At 38.3% G+C, this 25,725-nt stretch overlaps 1 protein-coding gene across 4 annotated transcripts in view; it reads right to left on the bottom strand.

The window, feature by feature from the left end:
* Nucleotides 1-9,711: 9,711 nt before the first annotated feature.
* C4H1orf21 (chromosome 4 C1orf21 homolog) overlaps nt 9,712-25,725 on the bottom strand; it is a 281,887-nt gene continuing 265,873 nt past the window's right edge. For all 4 annotated transcript variants that reach the window (XM_044673301.1, XM_044673300.1, XM_044673298.1 and 1 more), the window contains one exon: nt 9,712-10,487. In XM_044673301.1, coding sequence (XP_044529236.1) covers nt 10,449-10,487 — 39 coding nt within the window. In that variant the 3' untranslated portion in view covers nt 9,712-10,448. The remainder of the gene's footprint in view (nt 10,488-25,725) is intronic.

Genomic DNA, 25,725 nt, shown 5'->3' with positions numbered 1-25,725 from the left:
CCTTTCCTTCCTTCCTTCCTTCCTTCCTTCCTTCCTTCCTTCCTTCCTTCCTTCCTTCCTTCCTCCCTTCCTTCCTTCCTTCCTTCCTCCCTCTTCTGTCTTAGAATCAATTCTATGTATTGGCAATGGGGGGTTATATGACTTGCTCAGGGTAATACAACTAGGATGTTCCTGAGGTGAGATTCAAACCTAGAACTTTCCATCTGTAGACTTGAATCTCTACCCACTGAGCTGCCCAACTTCTCCCTGTTTCTATTTTAAAAATTAGATTATTCCATATTTAAAGCTTCATTGCAGCTACTCTCAGGTTCTACTGGAGTAAGATTTGCATAATCATTCAGGGGAATATGCCCCTTGTTTGGAGTGGGACGATTGGATTGAGACACCTGTCCTTTGCTGAAACTCATTTGTTGTAATAAAACTAAGCCAACTGACTGGCCACTGGGGCCTCGATCACTTTTCCAGCGATCCGAGGTGTGTTACATTGCTCTATCATCACTAGCACAGCACTTGTCAGCTCCCAAGGCTCTGGAGTGATTTTCTGTCTTGAGGGCTCAGACCACAGGTTAGGCTAAGCCTGGAAGGGTCCCCTCTGCTGCCTTAAAACCAGATCCAACTGAGTTCATTGTCATTGCAAAGGAGGGAACACTAAGTTTGGAGTCAGAAGCTCTGGATATGAATCTTGGTATTGCATCTCACTATGAATGGGACTTGGCTTATAAGCCAATCAACCTCTCTAGCCTTAAGCTTTCTCTTCTGTAAAATTAGGGGATTGGACAAAAGGAGCTGTATGGTTCCCTTCCAACTCTCGATCAGCAATCCAAGCTTTAGCTCTGAGGCCTCCAATATACTTTTTTCTTGGGGCAAAGAAGCAGAATAAGGTATGCAGGCGGGACATGACAGAAAGGGACCCCCTAGATGGGGATAAATATGGATTGAACTAATTAATCTGGCTTCATTGGGACAAAAGCTGTTTTTCAGCTCATCTCCAAGAAATCTGGCAGCTGCCGTTCAAGTAATTGCCTGGATCATTGACAATACATAGCATAGCTATGAGCTAGTCTCATACTGAAATTATTGTTCATCCCTGTGTCTCCAGGGAAAATGGGAGAGTCATTTCCTCTACCAAGGGAAGTTCTGAGAGTGAGAAGACAGTACCATAAGAACCTGGAACAGATCTACATAACACTAAATATCTACATTTAATAATAATAATAATAAATGCTTACACTGGTCTAAAAATCCATCAACCCTCATAACATAAAGAAGGCAGACTCCGTTCCCCTACAAAGGTGGTGGTGAGCAAAGAGGAATTTCAATTAAACTTGAAAATGTGACATCAAGCACAGGTACCAACTTTCTCCAGATTTATTATGGATGACTTTTCTAGGTAAAGAAATGCTGGTAAATTTGCTAGATTTCGTTGCAAGACTGGCTTGCTTTGTTTTTCCTTTTTGTTACTGATCTCAGCTCTTGAAGTCCTACCTCGATCGCATACTGGCTGTGTGAGCCTGGACAAATCACTTGGTTCTCATTGCTTTAGATAATACCTGAATACTAAGTTGAAGAAAAGATCCAAATTTGCATTGGTAGAAAGAATTTTTTTTTTCAGAAGAGTTCTCTACACACCAACAAAACCATTAGGTATAGTCTTTGATTCTTTCTGTTCACTAGAGTCACTCAACCCAAGACAAAATAGTGCGATGAAAAAAGTCAAGAAGATATATAAAATGTAGCTCATAGAAGTTTGTTCTAGGTGTCCTAAGATCTAACTGCATCAGGGACTCATTTCTTCTCATGTGCTGAAAATATTTTGATTTTCTTATTTTTTTAACATTCTTTTGTTTGAAAAACCCTTATTTTTTAGCTTGGAATTGATAATGAGTATAGGTTCCAAGGCAGAAGAGTGGTATGGGCTAGGCACCTGGGGTTAAGTAACTTGTCCAGAGTTACACAGCTAGAAAGTGTCTGAGGCCAGATTTGAATCCAAGATCTCCCATCTCCAGGCCTGACTATTTACTCAGCCATTTAGCATCCCATTAACATTAAAAAAATTTTTGAGTTCCAAATTTTCTCCTTTCCTCCCATCCTACTCCACCCATTGAGAAGGCAAGCAATATGATATCAATTATACATGTGAAGTCATTCAAAACATATTTCTCTATTAGCCATAATGGAAAAAAAACTCGAGAAAAATAAAGTGAAAAATTATGATTCAATCTCATGTGCGGAAAAGATTCTAAAAGTTGATTTGTCACAAAAATCCCATGAGCTTTTCATTTCTGGAAGCTCAGATCATCTGTTGGCCAGTAATGAATCTCTTTAGAAGCAGGAAGGCAGTGTTAGGGCTAGAGATGATGAGCAAAGACACAAGATGAGGACAGAGAAGAGAGTTCAAAAAAGATGGTTGAGTGTAGTAGTGAATGTCTAGAATTCCTTTTACCTATGAGAGGATAAGGCTGGTGGATCACTTGAGTTTAGGAATTCTTAGGGTTAGTTGCAGATTGAGTATCTCCACTAAGTCCAGCAACCAATAGAATGAGTCCTTGAGAGCTAGGAGTAGAAGGAAATTTGGTGGGGGGAGGGGATGTGTGGGAGGACCAGGCAGTTTAAAGAGAAGCAAATCAGCAGGTCAAAGATTCTGAATAAATAAGTAAAGAGATCAAGCTATGAGTGGTTGCTACCCTTGCATCGTGTGTAAGAGGAAAAGAAAAGAAGAAAGCAAGAAAAGAAGGAAGAAAAGATGAAGGAAGAAAGAAGGAAAAGCTCTTAAAAATGGAGTTCTGACATTACAATCACATTGGATCCCAACGAGGAGGAAAAAGGGGAGGCATCTATGGAGACTGAAGTGCCCACAAAGGGAGGTCTTTGATAGATTTTGATTTAAAAATAGAAAATGTACAAAATGTAAGTAGAGGCAAGACAAATTTGGATAAAAACCAGAAAATGTACAAAATGTAAGTAGTACTCACAAAAATAAATAACAACATACTTCCAACCCAAGAAAAAATGGGGATACATAGTTCAGAAAGAATTTAAGAATGTAACATAGGAATACTGGGATATAAAAAGGATGGGCTCTGTGAGGAAAAAGGGAGGGTGCATTTAAAACTTCAACCACAGGGTTACTTGTTAGTAGAGGTGATATAGTGTAAACAGTGTAAAGAATAGAGAACCACTCAACTGCTATTTAATTTTGGTCTCCTCTATTAAGGAGATTAATCTTCCATTAGGAAAGATCCAACAAGTATGTTTAAAGGGAACAGACAATTCAGATAGATGATGGTATAATAACACCACTTGTTATTCCTCATGTATAATACTTCATCTCTCACCCTCATGTCTTTACTCAGCTATCCTCCATGCCTAGGATGTCATTTCTTCTATCATCCTTTTAGAACTCCATTTCTTTCAGAACTTAGTTCATGTGTCACTCCTACATGAAGCCTTTCCCAATTCTCTGAGCTGCGACTACCCCTTTATATTTCCTTTGTATCTATTTCAAGTATACTTATTTCATTTATATTTATTTGCATACATGTTTTTTTCCCCATAGAATAGGAGGGCTACAGGTATTTTATTCTTCTCTTGTATCTCTAGTGTCTAATGCAGTGTTCGGTGGATAGAAGATAATTGAATAATGCTTGCTGACTGACTGATTGATAATAGGCTATAGTCACTCTAAATGAGCTTAATTCTCTTGGTCTCAGAGAAATTATAATGAAAGATTCTAAAAAGACCAACCAGTGTCATTTTTGATCTGCTGTCGGTGACTAAAAAAATGCTTACCGTACCTTCTGTCTTAGAATCAATACTTTTTGTACTAAAAGGTCTGTCTTTCAATCCACTGAGCCAGCTAGCTGTCCGCCATCATGAAAACAGCTTTGGAGGTAGAAGACTGAAAATAGGAATATGTTGTTGCTCTGGTTTTCTTTTTAAATCTTGAATCTAAAAAGATATATTCCACAAACTACAGATACATTAGCTTTTTACCCAGCAAATTTTGAATTTGAAAAGGATTAAACAAATGGCATATGACCATTTACTTAGAGAGTGGCAATCACCTTAAGCATCACCTAGCTTCAGTTCATTATGAAAAAGACCTGATAATATAATTTTACTTGCTTTTCTTTTAATTGCCTCACTAGACTGGTAATGTTGTAGATGCATATGCATATTTTAGGAAGGCAATTTACAGTAGTGCCTCCCATGTTACTCTTACAGACAAGATGGTGATACAGATTATATTGATAGTAGAAGTTAGATGGATCAAGGGTGGCCAAAAGGCTATGTCTAAAGAGCGTTGATTAATGAAACAATTCCAATGTGGAGGAATGTCTTGAGTGAGCACTATCCCTGCCTGGTTTTGTTCAACAATGACACGAGTGGAGGCATTCCTTATTAAATTTGTGGATGACACAAAATTGCAAGGGTAAATAAAATATTGGCTAATGGACTCAGTATCTGGCAAGTTGAAATGATGGACTAAATCATACAATATTTAATATAACCTTTTGCACTTAGCTTAAGAAAATCAACTTCACATTAACAAGTTTGGGTAGTTGTGGTTAAGGTGGCAATTCATGTGAAAAAGACTCCAAGGTTTTACATGAACTGAAGGCTCTGTGAGTCAACGGTATGATATGGCTTCCAAAAAAAGCTCATATATTAAGTGCTCGAAGAATCTTTTTTTGATTGATGAGCTCATAGGCTACACTTAGAGTTACACATATAGTGTCCAGAAAAAGGGAAGTATAAGTCTCACTGTGTATATACTCTGAGCAAAAGAGTGGAATATCAGACCTACTCTTTTAGGGAACAGAAGGGATTCTGAACATGATGGCTGTTCTCAGATATCTGAAGGGAACCTGCAAAAGGAGCTAGCTAGAACTATTCTTTGTGGCTCCAGAGGACAGAATGAGGATGAATGGATCAGTTACAAGGGAAGGAAATTTCGGCTCAATGAAAGGAAAATCTTGCTGACAGATATAGCCTTCCAACAGCAGAATGGGTTGCCTCATTAGGTAATGGGTTCTACATCATTAGGAATATTTTGGCAGTGGAAGGATGACCACTTAACTGAGAATATTATAGGGGAAAATCTTGCTTGGCACCAGAGGTTGGTTTATGAGACCTTTAAGATTTGATGATTATAAGTCAAGGAAGACTCTCAATGGTGGGTGCTACAGACAGAGGGAATTTTATAATAATGGAAAAGGACTGAATTAAAACTATTAAAAGTTTTTGGAGTAAGCTCTCTTTGATCAACACTAGTATCTTTACAGGGCTAACACATTCCAAACAAAAGACGAGCTACTTCTCTTCCTCCCCACAGTGGCATTCTGTTTAGAATGGATGCCCACTATGAGATGAATCACCTGAAAAATGCAAGGTAACTGGGGAGTCCTTCAGTTTGTGCCTGACATGCACATGCACGTGCAGAATTCCATCCTGTTCTGAAGCTTTTGGTATGTGTCCAGGCACATAATAAAATGGTCATTGCCAAAGTCAAAGAAGAGTGAACTGATTTCAGTTAGAAACATTTTATTCAAACCACTTTTTTCCCTTCTTGGAAGAACTCAAATCATTCACTGGCAAGAAGTAAATCATAGACTTCATTCATGAAATTCCAAAAGGTTTATTGCAGAGACGTTTGCAATGTGAAAGCCAACTGTTTCACACAAGTTTTAACACAGTAGCACTGGGGTCCAGTCATCTACTCACATGACATCATGAAACCAGAACTGTCAATGTCAAATTACCTTTCAGTTCAGCCCTTAATCATATAGAACCTCTTCCCAGACCAGGTCTCATTTTTCTATTGAGGTTTTAGACAGCTTAAAGAAAAGCCTGATGTCTGAGAATATAAATAGATACTGTGAAAATGTCTTTTGATCCAAAAATATGGATGGCACATTTGTGTAAACTAGTAACTAATAACAGTGTTGACTAATTCTTTTTTTTTTGTACAGATACCAATTATTTTCCCTCAGCAGAAGAAAAATATCAAAAGACAGGCATTATTATGAGTTAGTGTTTTTCCTTTGACATTTCTTTTCTCTACAAAACAATTATATTTAAGCCCTTTTTTTTTCATAATGATGGAGTAGAGGAGGTATGTGGCTGGAGCCTAAGTTGCAACCATTTCCAAATAAGCAAAAATTGTTCATTGTAGTTGTCTTTTTATAGTTACAGAATGAGTGGATGGGACCTTAGAGGTCATCTGATCCAATCCCCCTTAGAATGGGGGTGGAAACTGGGATCCAGAGAGGTGACCGGTCCAAGTTCACCCAGGTGGTAAATGGCAGATATCCCAGGTCTGCTTGGCTGCCCACTTGGGGCTCCTCTCATATAACATATGCCACCTACTATTTACTTCTTGAACAATCTTTTAAGCACATTTTCTGCCTTTCTTATCACGGGCCTTCTATCAGTATGACAACTCATGTTATTTGTGAAACAAATAACAATCATGTAGGGTCATTGGCAAAATCCCTCTCCTTTCCTATAGACATCATATTCCTGTAGACAGCATGGAAGGCCTGACATTGTGGAAAATGGATTAATTGGGTGTGGGGGCATTAGATCATCTCTGAAATGGGATGGTAGCAAAAATGCCTTCCTAAATAGGCTCCTTTGCTTGCCACTGCCTACTGCCTCGCCATATTGGTAGCCATTTCTGATATGGTAAGTTGCCTGTCCTCCCAACATGGTTGAGACTTCTATCTCTTTTCATGACTTTGCAGATGGAGCTTGCAACTGAATTTGCTCCTTTGAATAAAGCTTTAGGTTTCTGGTACAGAGGAAAGAATGACTGAGCCGGGTAGGGACCATGAAGCCAATTTTTAATTTTGTCTTCAATGAAAGAATTGTTCAATGGAGCAATGCCTTACACATCGTGGAGGTGCTTAATAAGTTCTTAATGAATTGATCTGAGTGAGGTCACTGGTTGTTTAGAGACTCCAAACCCAATCTCCCATCTTCAGCTATGCTACAATATAGAAAAACCATTTTCTTTTACAGGTTGGTTGTTGGGTTTTGTAGACCTGGTTTCTTTTCCTTGGACTTCAGATCCTCTCATATTCCGAAAAAAAAAAAAACAAAACAAAAAAACCCAAAACCCAACCCCCTAACAGTCTGCACTTGGGTCTAAGTAAATTACTGATGTAAAGTTTTCTTTAAAGGTCTCCACCAGTCATGAGCACATATGGATTCCATTATGACCACAGTCCTGGATGATTCTGATTCCCTGCCAATGAAAAGAAGGCTACCTTTTAATGCTCCTGATCTTTTAGAACACCCCCACTCCAAGCACCATGAGGCATGTATAAAACCACCATAAATCTAGTTGACAGCTGCACCACGCCTATTGGCAGGAGCTGTACTTTGAATAGTACTCAGCACAGCGAATTTCCTATTGAGGTATCCCTGTAGACTGGTACTTGGGCTCATTTCCCACCCTTCTCTAACCTCCACCTAATGGGCCTCCTCCCTCCTTCTCTCCCCTTGGGGGAGGGCTGCTGTTTATCAGTCACCAGAGCTGCACCCTCCCATAAATCAGATTATTCTTTTCCCTGCATCAGAAACACTGTCTGCCTAATCGTAGGCTGCACAGGAGGAAGAGTCAAAATATTTTTATTTTAGATCCCTTCGAAAGGCTTTGAAAAATTGAAGTACGAACACAAAGTCACTTGACAATTTTATGATTAGAACCAACAAATGGAAAACAGACAGTTTTGAGTGTTGTTCACACAATCAGGCATTTTGTGCCAACCAGCTCAACCACCCCATTTCCCAGATCTATTTCTAGATCTACCAAATGTGACTACAGATGAAATCACTTGTGCACGTCAGATATGGGCTCAGTGTTAAAGTGTGGCAGCAGAGAGCACCCCGAATGGGAAGCCACTGGGTCCATGTAGGGGACCCCTCTGCTTTCATTCAAATGCTCAAAGGCTGGGCTCCTAAATAACAATACTCTTTAGAGATGTGCAATATATCAGAATGCTTTTAAAAATGCTTTATGAAAACGGAAGTGGGAATATCTTGTCTTTGGGGAAGAGGTGATGATTTTGTTAGGGAAGACATTGAGATTTCAAGTTTGGGAGTCACATGGAAGACTTGGCTTAAACTAACTCGATCATGGTTCAGAGATTTAGATCTGGCAGAAATCCTGAAGATCATCTAGTCCAATCCCCTCATTTTACACCGAAGGACACTGAGGCCCAGAGAGGTTGACTTCCCAAGGAGAGTGTTGAGATTCAAACTCAGATTTTTTTTCTCTTTCTGATTAATACCAATGAAGGAGCCATGGAAAATGCTACTGTCATATCAAATCACTAGAATCCAAGGCAAGAGATTTCTGGAGGGTTGGAATTAGGTAGGCAGATTGTAATTTTAACCTCAAGTTCACTTGAGGAAAATTATTTAAATCCCTTGACTAAAACCATTGGTGAAGATATGGAAGATGAAGGGGTTCAAATATTTCCCAAAGCCTCGGTGACTTGAACTGACATTTTCCTGTTTGGATAAGAATAAAAAGTCTTATAATTTGGCTTTCTCCCTATTTACATAACAGTCACAACTGCTCCCCAAAATATCTGCTGTGCTGGCTTGAAAGAATTAAGGGCTTTTTTTTTTTGTTGTTGTTGTTGTAGATAATGTTTAAGTCCATTTTCTTCATTCCTTTGACTAAAGTTCCTCTAGCCTCAATTTCCCCTCATCCCATACCAAGGAAAAGAAATGCAGTTGGCACATGAATGAATGAATGACTGCCATCAATTATGTATGGTCTACCTTGAAGTCCTATCTTATCTTTCCCCAAGAACACATTTAGAACTAGGTTCTCTTTCCTGGCAGGAAATCTTTTTTTATTCTCTTGAACATCTGTACCGCTACTCTCACAGGGTGGCAGTGTTGATGGATTCACAAGTGCCCCCTTCAAGTTCACAATCCAAGACCAGGGAAGACGGAATAATCTATGTGATTGAACTTATGTCACGTGGACTATGTGGACAAAGCCCCAAAACTTCATTGCCAGCATAGCATGGCATTCACTATGGTAGCCTTTCTCCTTGAAAGTAATAAAGAGAGCCCTCATCAAAGCTATCAAACTCATTTAAAAAAATACAAAAGTTTTTTTTCCCCTTATGGTTATTATTTACTCGTGACAATATTTGTTAAAAATATTACCTCTGTCTTTGAGAAGAGATCATCCTCTCTGTATAATATGGAAAAATAAACTCTACAGAACACACAATCAACATTCCCCATCGCTGCCCAGATGCTTCTGGCTGTTGACATCTCCAACAACCACGATCAGTATAGCTTGAGTATTTTTTTCCAGAAGGTCAAAAACCTTGTAGATATACTACCTAGTCCTTGAAGAGAGAAAAATAAGAAGGAGAAAGGTTCCTGTACCTGTTGTAAAGGGAGAAATAAGGAAGTGGGATGCTTTATTTAGTGGCAAAAAAGAAAGTTAGTTGTGATGGTTTGGTGCTCTGCTAAAAAGAAGGGGGGGATATATGCCTCCTCTCGTTTGCCCTGGGAATACCTGGGAAAGGATAAAATGGGAAGGGCAATGAGGCAGGTTAGCCTAATATCATTATTGCAACAAAAGTGCTTAACTTGTCTACCCGCGAGATATTTGTAAAAAACCAAAAAAACAAAACCAAAAACTGGGCTAGATGAATGGTAGAAGACAAGGATACATAAAAACAGTAAAATATTTATTTCCTTAGAAAAAAAAAAGGGATTCGAAATGATTGTGATCACACTTCCATTTGCGTCTGAGCAAAGCCAAAACTGCAAGCTTAGTCCTTGATTAGATACCTAGTAAGTGAGGCAAACTGCTGCTCCCGCATCACTTCCAGTATTCATGGGACAACATGCTTTTAATAGATAGTAGCTTCTCTATTTCTTCTCAGCGGAGAAACAAGGCTTGCCATAGCAACCATCCCCATCTCCCAAGCTCAAAATCGCCAGTAAGAAGCAATATTCTGGTCCATCTCTGGACTGACAAACAGCTTAAAGAGGGGAGGGGAGGGGAAAAAGTGTTGGAACGTTCTAGAAATGGAAGTTTGGTATCTGAGTTCGTCACTATTTCATCTGATAAAAAAATCAGCTGGGCAGCATTTGTAAGAACAACTGTGTCTGTAAGGTGGAATTTTAAGAATTTTGCTGCATACCTGGACACAAGAGGAGTGAAAATTTGCAACAAGTTTTAACTAGCAGCAACAAAGTTCTAGGACAGTTCTTAGCAATATTCCTTTGCAAGTTCATTAAGAAACATTGTAAGTGAATGGGGCATACAATATGGAGACGATCTTCTTTTATTATGTAGTGCTGTTTTTGTGTGTGTGTGTTGTAGACGACCTTCCCAAAGATCTCAAATGGGTTGTAATCTATTTACACAGTAGTAATTCCTGTTTTGACTGGTAGAATTGGCACTATGTGATATCTTCTTCTTCTGAACAGTAATCACGACCCTTTGGAGAAAAGACAAAAAAAAAAAAAAAAAAAGGGACAATATATAAATAAGAGAGTCAATGCAAAGATGGAAAAAAAAATCAATCAACAAGCATAAGTGCTCACTTTATGCCAGGCATTGTGTTTGGTGTAAGGAAATGGAAATTGTCATTCCCATCAATCAATAAATATTTGTTACGTACTTACCATCTCCTAGGCACTGTGCTTGGGATGGGGGCTTACGGATCCCAAGAGTGAAACAATAGCTATTCTCTAGCGACTGACTTTCTGCAGACTTTCACATGCTGTAGGTTTACTAAGTATCTACGTAGGCACATAGTAGGGCTCGCCAAATACTCACTGATGGTTGATCCAATGATTCTAGGTGCCTTAAGAGACAGGGGTCAGCCTAAATAATTGGTGGGTGATTTGCAGATGACTAGGCACATAGTAGGGCTCACCAAATACTCACTGATGGTTGATCCAATGATTCTAGGTGCCTTAAGAGACAGGGGTCAGCCTAAATAATTGGTGGGTGATTTGCAGATGACTAGGCACATAGTAGGGCTCACCAAATACTCACTGATGGTTGATTCAATGATTCTAGGTGCCTTAAGAGACAGGGGTCAGCCTAAATAATTGCTGGGTGATTTGCAGCATAGGCTGCACATAGTAGGGCTCAACTAGGCACATAGTAGGGCTCACCAAATACTCACTGATGGTTGATCCAATGATTCTAGGTGCCTTAAGAGACAGGGGTCAGCCTAAATAATTGCTGGGTGATTTGCAGATGAATGTTTATTATTTCTGATACCTTAAGTTTCCTCAAGAAACTCCAAAAGGGACCATCAGATGTTTAAGAAATCTACCTATCATCAGAAAGAACATTTCTCCCCAAAGCTTGAATGAAAGTTGCTCCTGAAAAGAAGAATGTTGATACTTCCCAGCTTTGGTACCTATGCTGAAATTCAGTTTGATACAGGTTTGCTCAGAGGAAGCCCTGCTTCTAAGTGAATCCTACATTTCATCAAAAGGATGGGATGGACCAGGGAAGAGAGAGGCTTCTAAGAGAACCCTGAACACTAGAGTAACCTTAGAGATTTATCTTCTTCAACACCTTATCTGAGAGAGGAAGGATATAAGTAAATAAGTTGCTTACTCAAAGTAACTGCAAGTAAACTGGAAGCAATTGGAAATAAGTGATCAAACTAAAATTCAAAGCCAAGTCCTTGGGTTCCAAGCCTACACGACTGAATTGTGCAGATAAGTGATATTTCTTCACGCAACAGAATTGCTTTAAAAAATTAAACATTTTGGATGACTATTTCTAAAGCATATTGCATGGCTTCCTGAATTATGTAACAGAGAACACAGAATCTGTTCTAAGTAACCCTTATGAACATCAATTAGTGTAGAGGGGCTAATGAGGTGAATGCATTTTAAAATTAATGTACTTTCTGAGTTCACAAGGTTTTAAAATTTTTTCAACATCATTATTTGGTTGTCTCCCCTGACGTTACCCATTTTTCTTGCCTCTACCAATGTTGCTTGCCTCTGTCATTATTCCTCTTACTTTTTATAACTGACTGGTTAGATTAGAATGATAATCTGTTAGGGAGGGAGCTCAGAGAACCAACAAACATCGATTAAGTGCCTCTCTTGCACAATGCAAGGGGGTTACAAAATCCAGAATAAACCTAGGCAGCTTAAATTCTGTTGAGTAGGATAAAATATTAATCAAATAATCAATAAACATCCATTTAATGTCCTACTCTGTGTGGAGGGGAGGAGACACAAGAAAAGGGAAATAGTCTCTGCTTTCAAGAAACTCAGATTCTAACAGAGGAGATGATGACATGTAAACACACATGTATAAACCAGGGGGTTCTTAACCTTTTCTGTGCATTCCCCTCTGGCAATCTGGTAAAACCTATGGACCTCTTCTCAGAAAAATGTTTTTAAATGACTAAAATAAAATACACAAGATTACAAAGGAAAATAATGGTTGGTAAAATTAAGGTGCATTATTCCCCAGGCAAATTCACAGAATCTTTCAAATCTATTCATGGGTGTGGGGCTGGGGATATCTGGAGATGCTGGGTGAGCCTGTGATATTTGTTATTTACTTAACTCATCTGATAGGTAACATTTATAGAGTACTTTGCAAAACTTAAAGTGCTAGGTAAATGCTAGCTATTATTATTATTAATTTATTTTTTTAAACCTTTACCTTCTGTCTCAGAATCAATACTGTGTATTGGCTCTAAGGCAGAAGAGCAGAAAGGGCTTGGCGATGGGGGTTAAGTGACTTGCCCAGAGTCACACAGTTAGGAAGTGTCCGAGCCCACAGATTTGAATCTAGGACCTCCCGTCTCTAGACCTGGTTTTCTCAATCCACTGAACCACCCAGCTGTCCCCTAGCTATTATTATTAGTAGAAGTATTAATATAGGGAATTGACAGTTCCATTTCTCATTGTAGGTCAGCAGTCGCTTGGAAAGTACTTATCAGACACAAGTCTAGACCTCAAGTCCTCTTGGCTTCTAGGCTGTCTCTCTTAAGTATCATACCATGCTGCCTCTCTTTATGGAGGGGCTCTTACCCTGGGATCCAATGATAGATTTCAAGGGGGTCTGTGAACCTGAATGGAAAAAAATATTGCAACAAGATGCCTACTAGGATCTTATTTGATTCTGAGAGGGGACATAGGCTTTACCAGACTGCCAAAGAGGTCTCTGACATAAAAAAGGTTAAGAGCCCTGGATTTAGAGTGACATACAGAATACTATGGAAGAGGGAGGGAAGGCACTAGCATCTAAGGGGATAAAGAAAAGTTTCATGTCAAAGATTGCATTTGAACTAAGTCTGGTGGCAGCTAGGAATGTGTAGGCATTGGGGGATGGCCAGGACAAAGGTAAGGAGATGAGAGATGACAGTATTATATGTGTGAGAAGTAAGAAAGCCAGTTTGGACATAAAAATATGGGAAGGGGAATGATTAGTAATGAACCTGGAAAGGTAAGGCTGGGGCTCAGTTTTACAAGCCTTAAATGACAAAGAGAGGAGTTAATTTTTGATCTTAGAGGCACAAGGAAACTATTGGAGTTTGTTGAGTGGGAGAATGACACGGAAGACTACCATAACAATGAGGGAGAATGGAGAAAGCTTCATGGTAGAGAAGGCATTTGATCAAAGTCTTGAAAGAAGATAAAAATTCTAAGAAGCAGAGATGAGGGAGTATATTTTAGGCATTGGGAATCAGCTACTACAAATGCATGGAGGTGAGAGATAGAATGCCAGTTTTGTAGTTAACATTGGCTAGGACACAATGTGTTCGAAGGGGAATGTTATTTTAAAAGGTTGGCAAAATCCCAGAATGTATCATTAATGAATGGTTAGGGAACATCATATTCATCACAAGTAGCCAGCATGGCTTCATTAGGAACAGGTCATGCCAGACGAATGTCATTTTCTTTTTCTTTTTTTTTAAAGTAAGTTTTTATTACTATATTTTGTTTCAGAGCTCCTACATTTCTTTTTTCTGTCTGAAGCTGGATTTGAACCTAGGACCTCCTGTCTCTAGGCCTGACTCTTAATCCACTGAGCTACCCAGCTGCCCCCTCATTTCCTTTTTCTGACAGGGTCCTTAGACTCGTTGATAGATCAACAGAATGCTGTAGAGGTAGTTTGCCTCAATTTGGCAACACATGTGACAAAGTCTCTCATATTATTCTTATGGAAAAGAAGGAGAAATGTGAGCTTCAAATAAATAAGTCCGGAACAGACTGAATGGTGGTAGTCTTTGGTGGCATATTCCAGGGGATTTGGTCTTTGCTCTTGTGCTCTTTATTATTTTCATCAATGACTTGGGTATAGAGGGTATGCTCACCAATTTGCTGATGACACAAAGCTGGAAGGGAAGATTAATACAACAGAGGGCAAAGTCAGGATCCAAAACTATCTCGACAGACTAGAGCTCTGGGAAGAACTTAAGGAGATAAAATTTAATAAGGGTAAAGTAAATGTAAAGTTGGGTTCAAGATATCAACTTCACAAACACAAAACTAGTTTATCTGAAAAAAAATCTGGAAGCCACGTGTTCATTAGAAATTAATAATATGCTATGGCAATAGGAGGCTGCATAAATAAAGGCAGAATGTCTAATGTAAGGGGGACTGGAGTCCTGCCATATTCTGTCTAGGTCAGTCTATACCTGAAGTATTGCATTCAGTGTCATGCCATGTTTTTAGGAATCACATTAATAAGCTGGACAGCATCCAACAAAGAGTAACCAAGATGTCAAAGGTTATTAGTGTAAGATTAAAATTAATATCCAATAACTCCAAGTATTATATTTTATAATGTTTATTAATAATCACTTGAAGTAGAAAGAAAATAAAGTAAAAGAAATAGAAGTTCCAGCTTAGTTATCTAACAAAAGGTAAATCCATGTGTGTAGATTCTCCTGCCTGGCATAAAGCCTGCTTTCCCAGTTCAATTAGGGGGGGGGAGAGAGAGAGAGAGAGAGAGAGAGAGAGAGAGAGAGAGGGGCATAGCTATGCAAAACTTGTATCCTCCCTACGTTAGCAAGTAACATGAGAGGAAACTCGGGAAGCTAGGATTTAGAGTTCTGGGGGAGCAAATCCTAATTATTCAATGGGATCCTGCCATGAGAGAATCTAGTAACAATCAGAGGTATCCAAAAGTGGAATGGGTTGTCTTAAGAGGTTATGGAGATTCCACTTCTTTAGAAGTCCTAAAGTGAAGGTTGTCTGACTACTTTTCAGGCATAATGTAGAAGGGATTTTTATTCAGATAAAGCTGAATGGAACTTCTTTTTCCAACAAGCCTCTCAACATGAAGCTAGAATCAGGGGTCCAATCTGGTCTCTGGTTCATAATTCCTGCGTGAATTTGGACAAGTCATTTCCCCCACTCTAGGGCTCAGTTCCCTCATCTGTGAAATGAGGAGCTTTACTGGTCAACCTCTAAAGTCATTTGTGCTCTAAATTTATGATCCTATCTGTGATTCTGAAAAGAGAACTATAGAGAAGCAGGTAGAGAGAGTACAGGTAGGGGTCATCTGGGAAGAGTTTCATTGATGAGATGAACTTTGAAAGTTCTATATGAAAGGGAGTGCTTGGTTTGCCAGAAAGAAGGAAAGAAGGAATACACCACATATTTTCTATTTCAGCACCCAGGCATCATAGGTAAAAGTGATGCCCTTCTAAATAACTTTCACAAAACTTTTGTCATTGTTCAGTCATTTTTTTAGGCATATCCAACTCTTTGTGATCCTATTTGGGCTTTTCTTGGCAAAGATATTGGAGTGATTTGCCATTTCCTTCTCCAGGTCATTTTACAGATGAGGAAACTGAGGCAAACATGATGAAGTGATTTGTTCAGGGTCACACAGAAGCCAGATATGAACTTGGGTCTTCCTGACTCCAGGCCTGGCACTCTATCTACTATGACACTTAGCTGCCCTCACAAGCCTTTAGTTAGAGATTATTACTGAACAAATGTATTATTTTCTCCCTGCTAACCCAATGAGTTTATGGCTCAGTACATATTTAAAGATAATCCCCTGATCATGACAAAAGCCATCTCACTCCAAATCCCATTAAAACTCTCAAAGCTGTCTCAGCAAAACCAGTATGATGCTTTAGAAGAGAGATTGTCAAGGAAACAGTAGTGTGCAGTTTTAACATAAATAGACACATAAATGTGGACCAGAGAAAGGAGTAACTCTTAACAAATAAATCCTAGTTGCAGATGGAAAAGCTAGACAGCTGGGTGAATTACAGGTGTAGTTATCAATTACATCTAACAAATATTTTATCTTTTGAAAATCTGGACTCTCCTATAAACCAAGAAGACTACAATTTTTTATTTTTCTGATTACAGTGGTTTCTAAGAAATCATTATTAGTATTTTGATCTAGAATTGTCATCTCTAGATTTGTCATCTCTGGATGTGCACATTCCTTCTGTCAATGAAAACTGGCTATTTCTTCTGCAATTTATGGCACCTAGAGTTTAAGTGACTTACTCATATCACTCAAGAGAGTGTCAGAGACAGAATTTGAACCTAGATCTTCTTGGCTCCAAGAGCCAGCCCTGAATTCAGCAGACCATGTTATTTCTTAAGAAATAAGTTAGCTTGATTAAATAACAACTAAAATTGCAGTATTATTATTCTTAATAATGCCAATAATAGAGTGCTGGGCTTAGAATCAGAACATTGTAGGTTCAAATCCCACCTCTGATCCTTACTAGCTAAGTGACCTCAAGCAGTGACCTAGGATTTATCTAAGTCAGAGATAGTAGCAATGAATCTGATTTGCCCCCATATCAGAAGCTCTCCCTGTTGATTAAATCCCAGTATTCCTATACAAGAATAATAATTGCCATCATTCTGTGCAACTGAAGACCAGTTTTAGGGGATGTTGGGGTTGTGACAATAGAGACCTTGAAAGAAAATGAAATGATGAATTGGAATAGCAGGGTCAGGGATGGTTCTTTCATTTTCCTGAGCGGTATGACAAACATATGGAACACCAACAAGGTTTTTGGAAGGAGTGATCCAGTCGCCTGGAGGGAGGACAAGCAGGCTCCTTTGACAGCCTCTGGCACAAAATGTAACCCTGGCCTTGCTGAACAGCACAGTGTTCATTCATACTGGCTTTCTGCAGCACGACAGTGAGTTTGTGTCTGCAATGGTGGCTTCATTCCTCATTTAAATGAACAAAAAACAAAACAGTAATTAAAAAAAGTGAACCTTAAACCCACCAGCTGTCAGAAGGCAAAAGGAGGGAGAAAAGCTAGTTTTTTGAAGATGGCCAGCCATTTCCTTAGCTTATTTCCCTAGCAATTCCTCTCTCCTCCCCACCCCCTTTTAAAGGAGAACAAAAAATAGAACTCTTTGTAAAAAATGTTTTAGGCATTCAGAATAACTGACCATGGGGCACAATCACCTCCTTGTGCAAAGCACATACTGGTTAACTTCACCAAATTCAAAGGCGACTTTCTGCAAGGAAAGTCTTCACAAAGCACCAGCAAGCTCAAAGAATGGAATCTCCTAATAAGTTGGACAAGGAAGGGTTGTATGAAGGGGCTGATCAAAGTCCATTGGTCGTGATGCACGGGAAGGAGATTTTTGCATTTGGACCCGAGACGCCGGCTCTAAGTCCATAATAAGAGCTTGGGGATGATGGGCAAATCTTTTTACTTTCTTGAGTTTTCACTCTCTCATCAGCTTGATGGTCTCCATGAACATGCTTAATAATCATGATATATTATTATTATTATGTGATATAATAATAGTATAATATGTAATGGATTTAATTATAAAGAAATGTTACATATTTAAATATGAAAATTATTATAGAAGATAATTATGTGTTTTGTAAAATATTATCTATTTATTATATGCTTATTTTTAACATAGTTTATATATGTTTATTAAACAGAACAGAGCATATATAATACATAGAGTATATTTAATAATTTAATATTTTTATTAAAAATAATAAAAACAATTTAATAATTAATAATTATTAATGATAAATGAATATGATTACATTTCCTTCCTCTTAGGGTTATGGCAAAGATCTATATTAATGTTAAGTAATTATGTCAACAGAACTGATTTCCTTTATAATCTTATGTATTTTGTTTTATGCATTAAATACTTTATTCTTCCTCAGACTGCTAGATGGTTCTACAGCACAAAAAAAGGTTAAGAATTATTGATTTAGGGGCAGCTGGGTGGTCTAGTAGATAGAGAGTCAGGCCTGAAGATGGGAGGTCCTGGCCTCAGAAACTTCCCAACTGCGTGACTGGGCAAACCACTGAAGCCCAATTGCCTAGCTCTTACTCCTGTTCTGTCTTAGGACTGATTCTAAGACAGAAGAAGGTAAGGGGCAATGAATGAATGAATGAATGAATGAATGAATAAATAAATAAAAAGAATTCCTGATCTATTCAAACCTTTTTTTAACAGACAATTAAAAGTAAAGCTTAGAGAAGGAAAATGGCTTGCCCAGGGTCATACAGCTGGTAATTTTCTGTCCAATAGTCCTCCTACAAATCCATGTTATTCACACCGGAATGCTTCAGAGCCCTTCCCTAAATGGAAGAAGGCAGTCAGTGGTGGACAGTCAATCAGGGTAATGTCCGTCCACTTCCCTTCTTCACTAAAAACATACCTGTGAGATCACAGGATTTCTGGGATGCAATCTCCAGCCAGATTTAATCAAGCCAGATTACTGCAGCAGTAACATGAAGCAGGGCTTCAATGGGCAATCGCCTTCTCTTTCAACACCAATAAGAGCATATCTGCCAGTTCTCTGTGTGTGCTCCTACTCTTAGAAACAATAATCAGTTTGAAGTTCTGGAAGAATCCACTGCATCTAAACTCTTTCCTCACCCAGAGGAAGTAGACCGAGCTCATTTCATTCCTTTCCTTTGGCATCTGTGATCAGGGATTGGAATAAACAATGAGTGGTAGGAAGAGAAATGGGGGAAAATGGTCTGTGAAGCTGCAGGATTGGCACTGTGTGGTGAGAAGCAGCTGGCATTTTCAGGCCTTGAGGTACAAAATTCAAAGCCAAAGAAAGCAGCAGGATACAGTGCAGAGAGTGCTGGCTTGGGCGTCAGAGGAACTGGGCTCTGGTTTGGAATTTTTCACTGTCTGACCTTGGATAAGTCATTGAACCATTCTGGGTCTCATTTTTCACATCTTAAAAATTGGGGGGGTGGTGGTGGGAAGGTTAGACTGTGTGATCTCTAAGATATCTTCAGCGAACAACATTTTGTGATTCTCTGATATAAACTATGTCCTCTGGTAAGGCTTTGTTTATTCTCTCATTCTAAAATTAGGATGGTAATAACATTAATGTGGCATAGTGTATATTTATGGCTGACCCGTGTGTGAGAAGGACCTAGATTCAAGTCCAGTCAGTATTTGACATATGGCCAAAGTCTGCCCCTCTCCTCAACTCTCAGATCTGCAAGACTCTGAAGTTACCACGCAGGGGTGTTCCTAAATCAACGAAATCATAGGTCAAAACCAAAGAGTAAGTCTCCAATAGTGACTTTTTAAGGAACAGATTCCACCTCAAAGCTGGAGACAGCAGATCAATGCCTACCTAGGGAGCACTTTTCAAATGGGTTTTAGTTAACAGCCCAAACATCACATGAGTAACAACAGTTTTGAGAAAATGTTGAAAAAGGAAAAAAAGGAAGAAATAATTAGGTGCTCTGTTAAAGTCTCCTCCCTCTGCTTACTTCATTAGGAAAATCAATAGAGGCATTAATAGCAATCAACTAGTCTAATGAGTTTTATTCTAATTAGACTCGGGCATTATTATTTCAGTTGGAAAAGATCTCATTTGTAATGAGATTCGGGAGTGTGACAGCCACTGACTGTTTCTTGGGCTACAGAGTAATCGTGATTCTGAGGGCCATAGAAACTTGGAAGACCACCTACTAAGGCATGGAGGGGTTGCATTCCAACTTGGTGGAGAGAGAGTGAGCCTATCAATGAATTAATGAATCCCTGAAATACAAAGAAAGGAGTAATAACAGTGGTGACAAGAGGACTTTTCATTTCCAAGACACAGAAGAAGAATGAATTAACCAGATGCAGTATTAGAAAAAGGGGGGAAGGGAAAGAATTTTTTAACATTTTCCACTATAGGACAGAAGCAATGATAATTTAGGTCTAATGGAGAAGAAGCAGAGAAATGGGAGGAAAGATCTCACAGTGAATGGCCATGATGGTGAAATTCTTAGGATAAAAAATGAGTTCCATAACTTTGGAGACTGCTTAGACGGTGGTATTCAGAGATTAGAAGTATTCAGTTTAGTTCCTTCAGGTCATGAACTCTTTCATTTTTTTAAAAATCTTTATATTTCTAACACTGAGTTCAGTGCCTGGAACATGATAAATGTTTATTTACTGGTTGTCTTTCTCAGCAGCTATAAAGGGGAGTTAAATTTCTATTTTTTGAGAGAAAGGAATTCTCTTCTACCTTTGACCAGGCTCAGAATTCTCCTTAAAAAAAAACCCAACAAAAAACACCCTCTATCCTTTTGTCTTAGAATCAATTCTAAGTATGGATCCCAAGGCTAAAGAGTGTTAAGGCAATTGGGGTTAAGTGACTTGCCCAGGATCACACATCTAGAATGTGTCTGAGGCCAGATTTGAACCCTGGACCTCCCATCTTCAGGCCTGGCTCTCTATCCACTGAGCTATTCAGCTACTCGCAGAATTTTCTTTTGAAAAGAATTGTCTGTTAAGACTCTTAGGCTATATCATGGTTTGGTTCAACTGGAAGGAGTCGGGGGTAGCAGATTTTAACCCCTCCTTTAAGAGGGATCTATTTGGCTCCCTTTTTTGGAATCTGCCTACTTATCTTTTCAAAGAAGTCAAGGTAAATAAAGTTCTAATTACTATGATTCCAGGTAGCATGGACAGATAATTCTTTAATGAAATATTTAACAGATTCAAGAATTTTGGTGGAAAAAATGGGTTTTGAACCAGAGAACCCAGTTTGAATTCTGTCTCTGCCATTTATTTACTACTTATGTGGCCTTAAGCAAAGTAGGGTTTTAGTTTCTACATCTTTAAAATTTTTAAAATTAAGGGGGTTGGAATAAATGGCTTCTAAGGTCCCTGCCAAAACTAAACTCATGATCCTATGGTCAGCGTGGTTATTTTCTAATAGTTCAGTTAGAATTATCACTTTGTCAGGGATAGAATTATAATCCAGCGACCTTTTACAGAAAAGCACTTTCCATATAAACTAGCTAGAATAATCTGTTCTGAATTAACTCTTTCATATGCTAGAATTCATATCAACTTATTTCATAAGTAGAAGCTCAAAACATTTTTTAAATTCCTACTTTGGAAACTTATTTACTCATTGAAGCCTCTAGTTAAGGTATTGATTATCAAGGCTGCTCCTGAGCTTAAGTAATTAATTTTTCTTGAGATTCACTTTAACAAGACTTCACTTATATACCAAAAAAAAAAAAAAAAAAAAGGCAAGAGAAAAGTATGCCACAGAGTATAATTTGCTACTCTGGCTGGCTCTCAGGTTTGAGAGCCCTTCAACTGCAGTACAGGACATATTTCTTGCTTGAATGAATTTCTACCTCAGAAATTATATCTTTTCTCCAAAGTCTTCTGGAAGAAAAGAAATTGCCCAAATGGGCATTAAATGCTAAATGCTAGCTTTATGAATTTAACCCTCTGAAGAGTAATAAGAGTGGGCTTTAAGAAATAATTTCAGGGGTAGCTAGATAGCATAGTGGATAGAGAGCATCAAGGCAAGAGGCAAAAAGGACCTGAGTTCAAATCTGGCCTCAGATACCTCCTAGCTGGGTGACTCTCAACAAGAACACTTTAAGTAGATGTGCTGGGATTTTAAGTCAGGTCCTACAAGTGGAATGCTCTTTCCACAGCGTCTCCCAAAAAGATACATTCTAATTCTAGTCCTTGGTGAGCTGATAATCTAATTGGGAAAGCAAAGCATATGCCTATGAAATCAAAGAATACTTTAAAATATATAAAACATGGTCACAAAAGTACTAAGGGGACAGGACCTAAATTAGCTGACACTGATCAGGGAAAGATTCTTGGAAGAGATAAATTTTAAGCTGTTCTTTAAAAGAGGTAATGAACACATCTTCAAGAAAAGAAAGTAATAAACAAATAAAATAAATATATATAAAAATATAAAATATATCTATAAAATCTAAAAATAAGCAAATAAATGTATGTATGTATGTATATAATAGATCTATCTATCTATCTCTAGTAATAATCTATCTCTAGTAATAAATAAAACCAAAACCCCACCTATAGTTAGGCAGTGTGAGGTTTGGAACTCAGTCTTAGTTCCCCATGCCACATGATGAGAGGAGAACATATTTTACAAAAGGACATGATTCCATGCTTTCATGGAAAGAAAAATATTTCCAACCTCAAAGATCTACAATTAGCCCCACACCACTTAATTTAAATTCCATAGGTTATGCTAATAAAATTAGCTCCCAACTCATACCTATGTCTAATTCTATTAATCAATATTTTCCAACATGCTTTTCCTGTGGCATGGACAGATTACATATCAATCTCTAAATGCATTTCATTCTGGAAGACCTATGGGTCTTCCAGATCAATGATTTCATAAATTGAGAGTTCCTTTTAAGGATGTAAATCAAAATTATGCCTGCCCATCCTATGTGTTTCTAATCTACATCCTCCCAAAAGTTCACTATATTAAGTCCACCTTATACACTGGAGACTTTCTAACTTCCTCTCACTGATTATTCGTTTGATTGCAGGCAAATCACTTAATCTTTCTAGGCCTTAGTTCCCTATTGATAAAAAAAGGGAACTGAACTAGATGGCTTCAAAAATCACTTCCAAGTTGGGATTTAAGAATTTGGAATGTTCTTGGTCTCGGTCTACCTGTTCATAAAATTACAAATGGGTTGTGTTCTTTTTTTTTTTTTCAGATTTTTTTCACCGTTCATTTTTGTGAGTACTTATAAGATGCAAACCCCAAAACATAAACTCAAATAAACAAATTAAAAATCCTAAGCTTTGATCTGTATTTCTGACTCCAAGAGTTCTTTCTCTGGAGGTGGAGAGCATTCTTTGTCCTAAGTCCCTCAGAACTGTCCTGGATCACTGTATTGCTGATGGGAGTTAAGTCTATCACAGTTGATCATTCCACAATATTGCTGTTACTGCATACAATGTTCTCCTGGTCCTGCTTATTTCACTCTGCATCAGTTCATGAAGGTCTTTCCAGCTTTTTCTGAAATCATCCTGTTCATCATTCCTTACAACACCATAGTTAGTATTCCATCACCAGAATATGTCACAATTCATTCAGCCATTCCCCAATCGATGGATTTCCAATTCTCTGCCACAAATGGGTAGTATTCTTAACTGGACTTTACCATAGTCATACCTAAGCATCACTGACAACCTTGAACTACCCTCTTCTACTTTTCCCATGTGACTAAAGTGAGCAAATATCATGTTGTCTACATGGAAACACAAATATATGCAGCAAACAAACCACAGCCTGCTATACAAATGTCAGCTTTTTATTTTATTTTTATTCTAAGCTCCCCAAAGAATAGAACTATATCCCTTTTGGTATTGTTGTGAAAAGGGCATTAAATTTGTCTCCTTTTGCAGGACCTGAGAATCTCGGTGCAGCCAATTCAAATGCTCTATTTGTTATTTTGGGTATTCATTTCTTTTAGGTATGCTACCTGATTTCTTTCCCCATGGCTACACTGCCTAATTACGTTCAGCTGGTGAGTAAAGCTGCCATTCTTAGTGACCAGTATAGAGTCATATTTCTTTACAGTGAAAGAAGATTCTTACTGTTTAAAAACATTATTACTACTGAGAAGATATTTACATGGAAAATATGTTGAGTAGGGAAAAAAAGGAGAGAAAGCATGTGCCATAATCCTTATTTCTTCTAATTACAATCTAATTAGACTGGCAGATGTAACATCTTCCCTAAAAAGCAAGAGGGGGAAAAGCTGAAAAAAGCATAGAGGATAGAGAGGGAATACCATGACAGTCATGATCACAAACAAGGTTGTAAAAAACTGCTTCAATGGAGAAAAAATTTTTAAAAAATTATAATGAGTCATTCAGATAATTTTCAGAATGAAAGGTGCATACTCTAAGGGGGAAAATCATTGGATGGAGCATCAGAGAACTTGTGTTTGACTTCCACTTCTGCTACTTGTGCTGGATAAGTTGGCCAACTTAGCCCTCCATGGGCCTTAGGTTTCTCATGGGGAAAATGAGAAGGTTGGATTAGATTATTTCCAAAGTTGATTTCAGTTCTGAGGTCCCCTGAATTTGTTTTTATTATAAATTGTGTCTTCATCAGATTGAAAATGGATATTTTCTCTGTTTTGATATTTGTTGTTGTTCAGTAATTTCAATCGTTTCTGATTCTTTGTGACTCCATATTTGGGGTTTTCTTGGCAAAAATAGTGGAGTGATTTGCCATTTCCTTCTCCAGCTCATTTTACAGATGAGGAAACTGAGGCAAACAGGGTTAAGTGACTTGTCCAGGGTCACACAAGCTAGGAAAACTCAGGAAGACAAGCTTTCCAGATGGCAGGTCAAGCACTTTATCTGTTGTGCCACATAGTTGCCCTAGCTGCTCTGTTTTAATATACTTGGTCCTACATAAAAATAAAAGCAGAAACTATGGAAAAATAAGAAAGCTTAGATATACCATGGAAATTTTTACCAATAGGCTAGGTTGGGGTGCTATTGAAATAGAAACATTTTAAACTTTAAATGATTTCGTATAATTAACAGAATCCTTCAGAGAACAATGACCTTTTCAAATAAGTCATGAAAATTTGCGGTCATGTCTTTTTCCACACTTGATGACTCAAAAAGCCACATTACATCAAATCTAACAACCAGGGCCCCAATTCTATTTATTGTGAGGATCTCATTTTATTCTTACAACCATCCTGTGAAGTAGCTGCTATTATTAGCCCCATTTTAAAGATGAGGAAACCAGCTAAGAGAGTAATCCGCTTGCCCAGGTTCACATAGCTAGTAAGAATTCAAGACAAGAACTAAGGTCAGTTCTGGAACAGTCCAACACTTTGACTGCGCCATCTAGCCACCATATCACACAGCTGTGTGATAAAGGTTTTTTTGGGTGAAGTGCTTTTTACTCAACAAAGCAAATGCTTGAGTTTTGTTTTTTTTCCATTAGGGAAGAAATAAATCTGTGCTGAAGCATCAGCACGTGCTTGCAACCAATGGCATTACCAATCTGTTTGCAAGGGACATTGGGGCCATTTGGGGCCATGAAACAGACTGGAGCAGCCCAGAGGGGGGTCATGAGATCCATAAGTGTGATGTTATCAGTTTTAAGTCTGAGATCTTGTCTCCATGTCAAAGTGAAGGTAACCAGCTCATCCCATAAATGTTTGCTAAACCCTGATACAAACTTGGGTTCATTTCTATTGTTTTCTAAGGAGGAGAGAGGATATCACTGGATGGTTTCTAACTCTTTGTAACTGTAGATCAATTTGCAAAACAAAAGAACCCAGGGATACCCTGGCTATTCTAGTTAAGCATAAAAGAAGGAAAAAAGTACCCTATGGTGCTTGTTTGGGCAAGTCATCTCTATAGTGGATTCTCTTCTCCCCACTCCTTCTCCCATCTTGATATGTGTGTGTG

This window comes from Gracilinanus agilis, chromosome 4 (genome assembly GCF_016433145.1).
Source record: "Gracilinanus agilis isolate LMUSP501 chromosome 4, AgileGrace, whole genome shotgun sequence".
NCBI classification, from domain to species: Eukaryota; Metazoa; Chordata; class Mammalia; order Didelphimorphia; family Didelphidae; genus Gracilinanus; species Gracilinanus agilis.
Note: the sequence above shows the minus strand (reverse complement) of the source record. Positions and strands in the feature narration are given on the sequence as shown.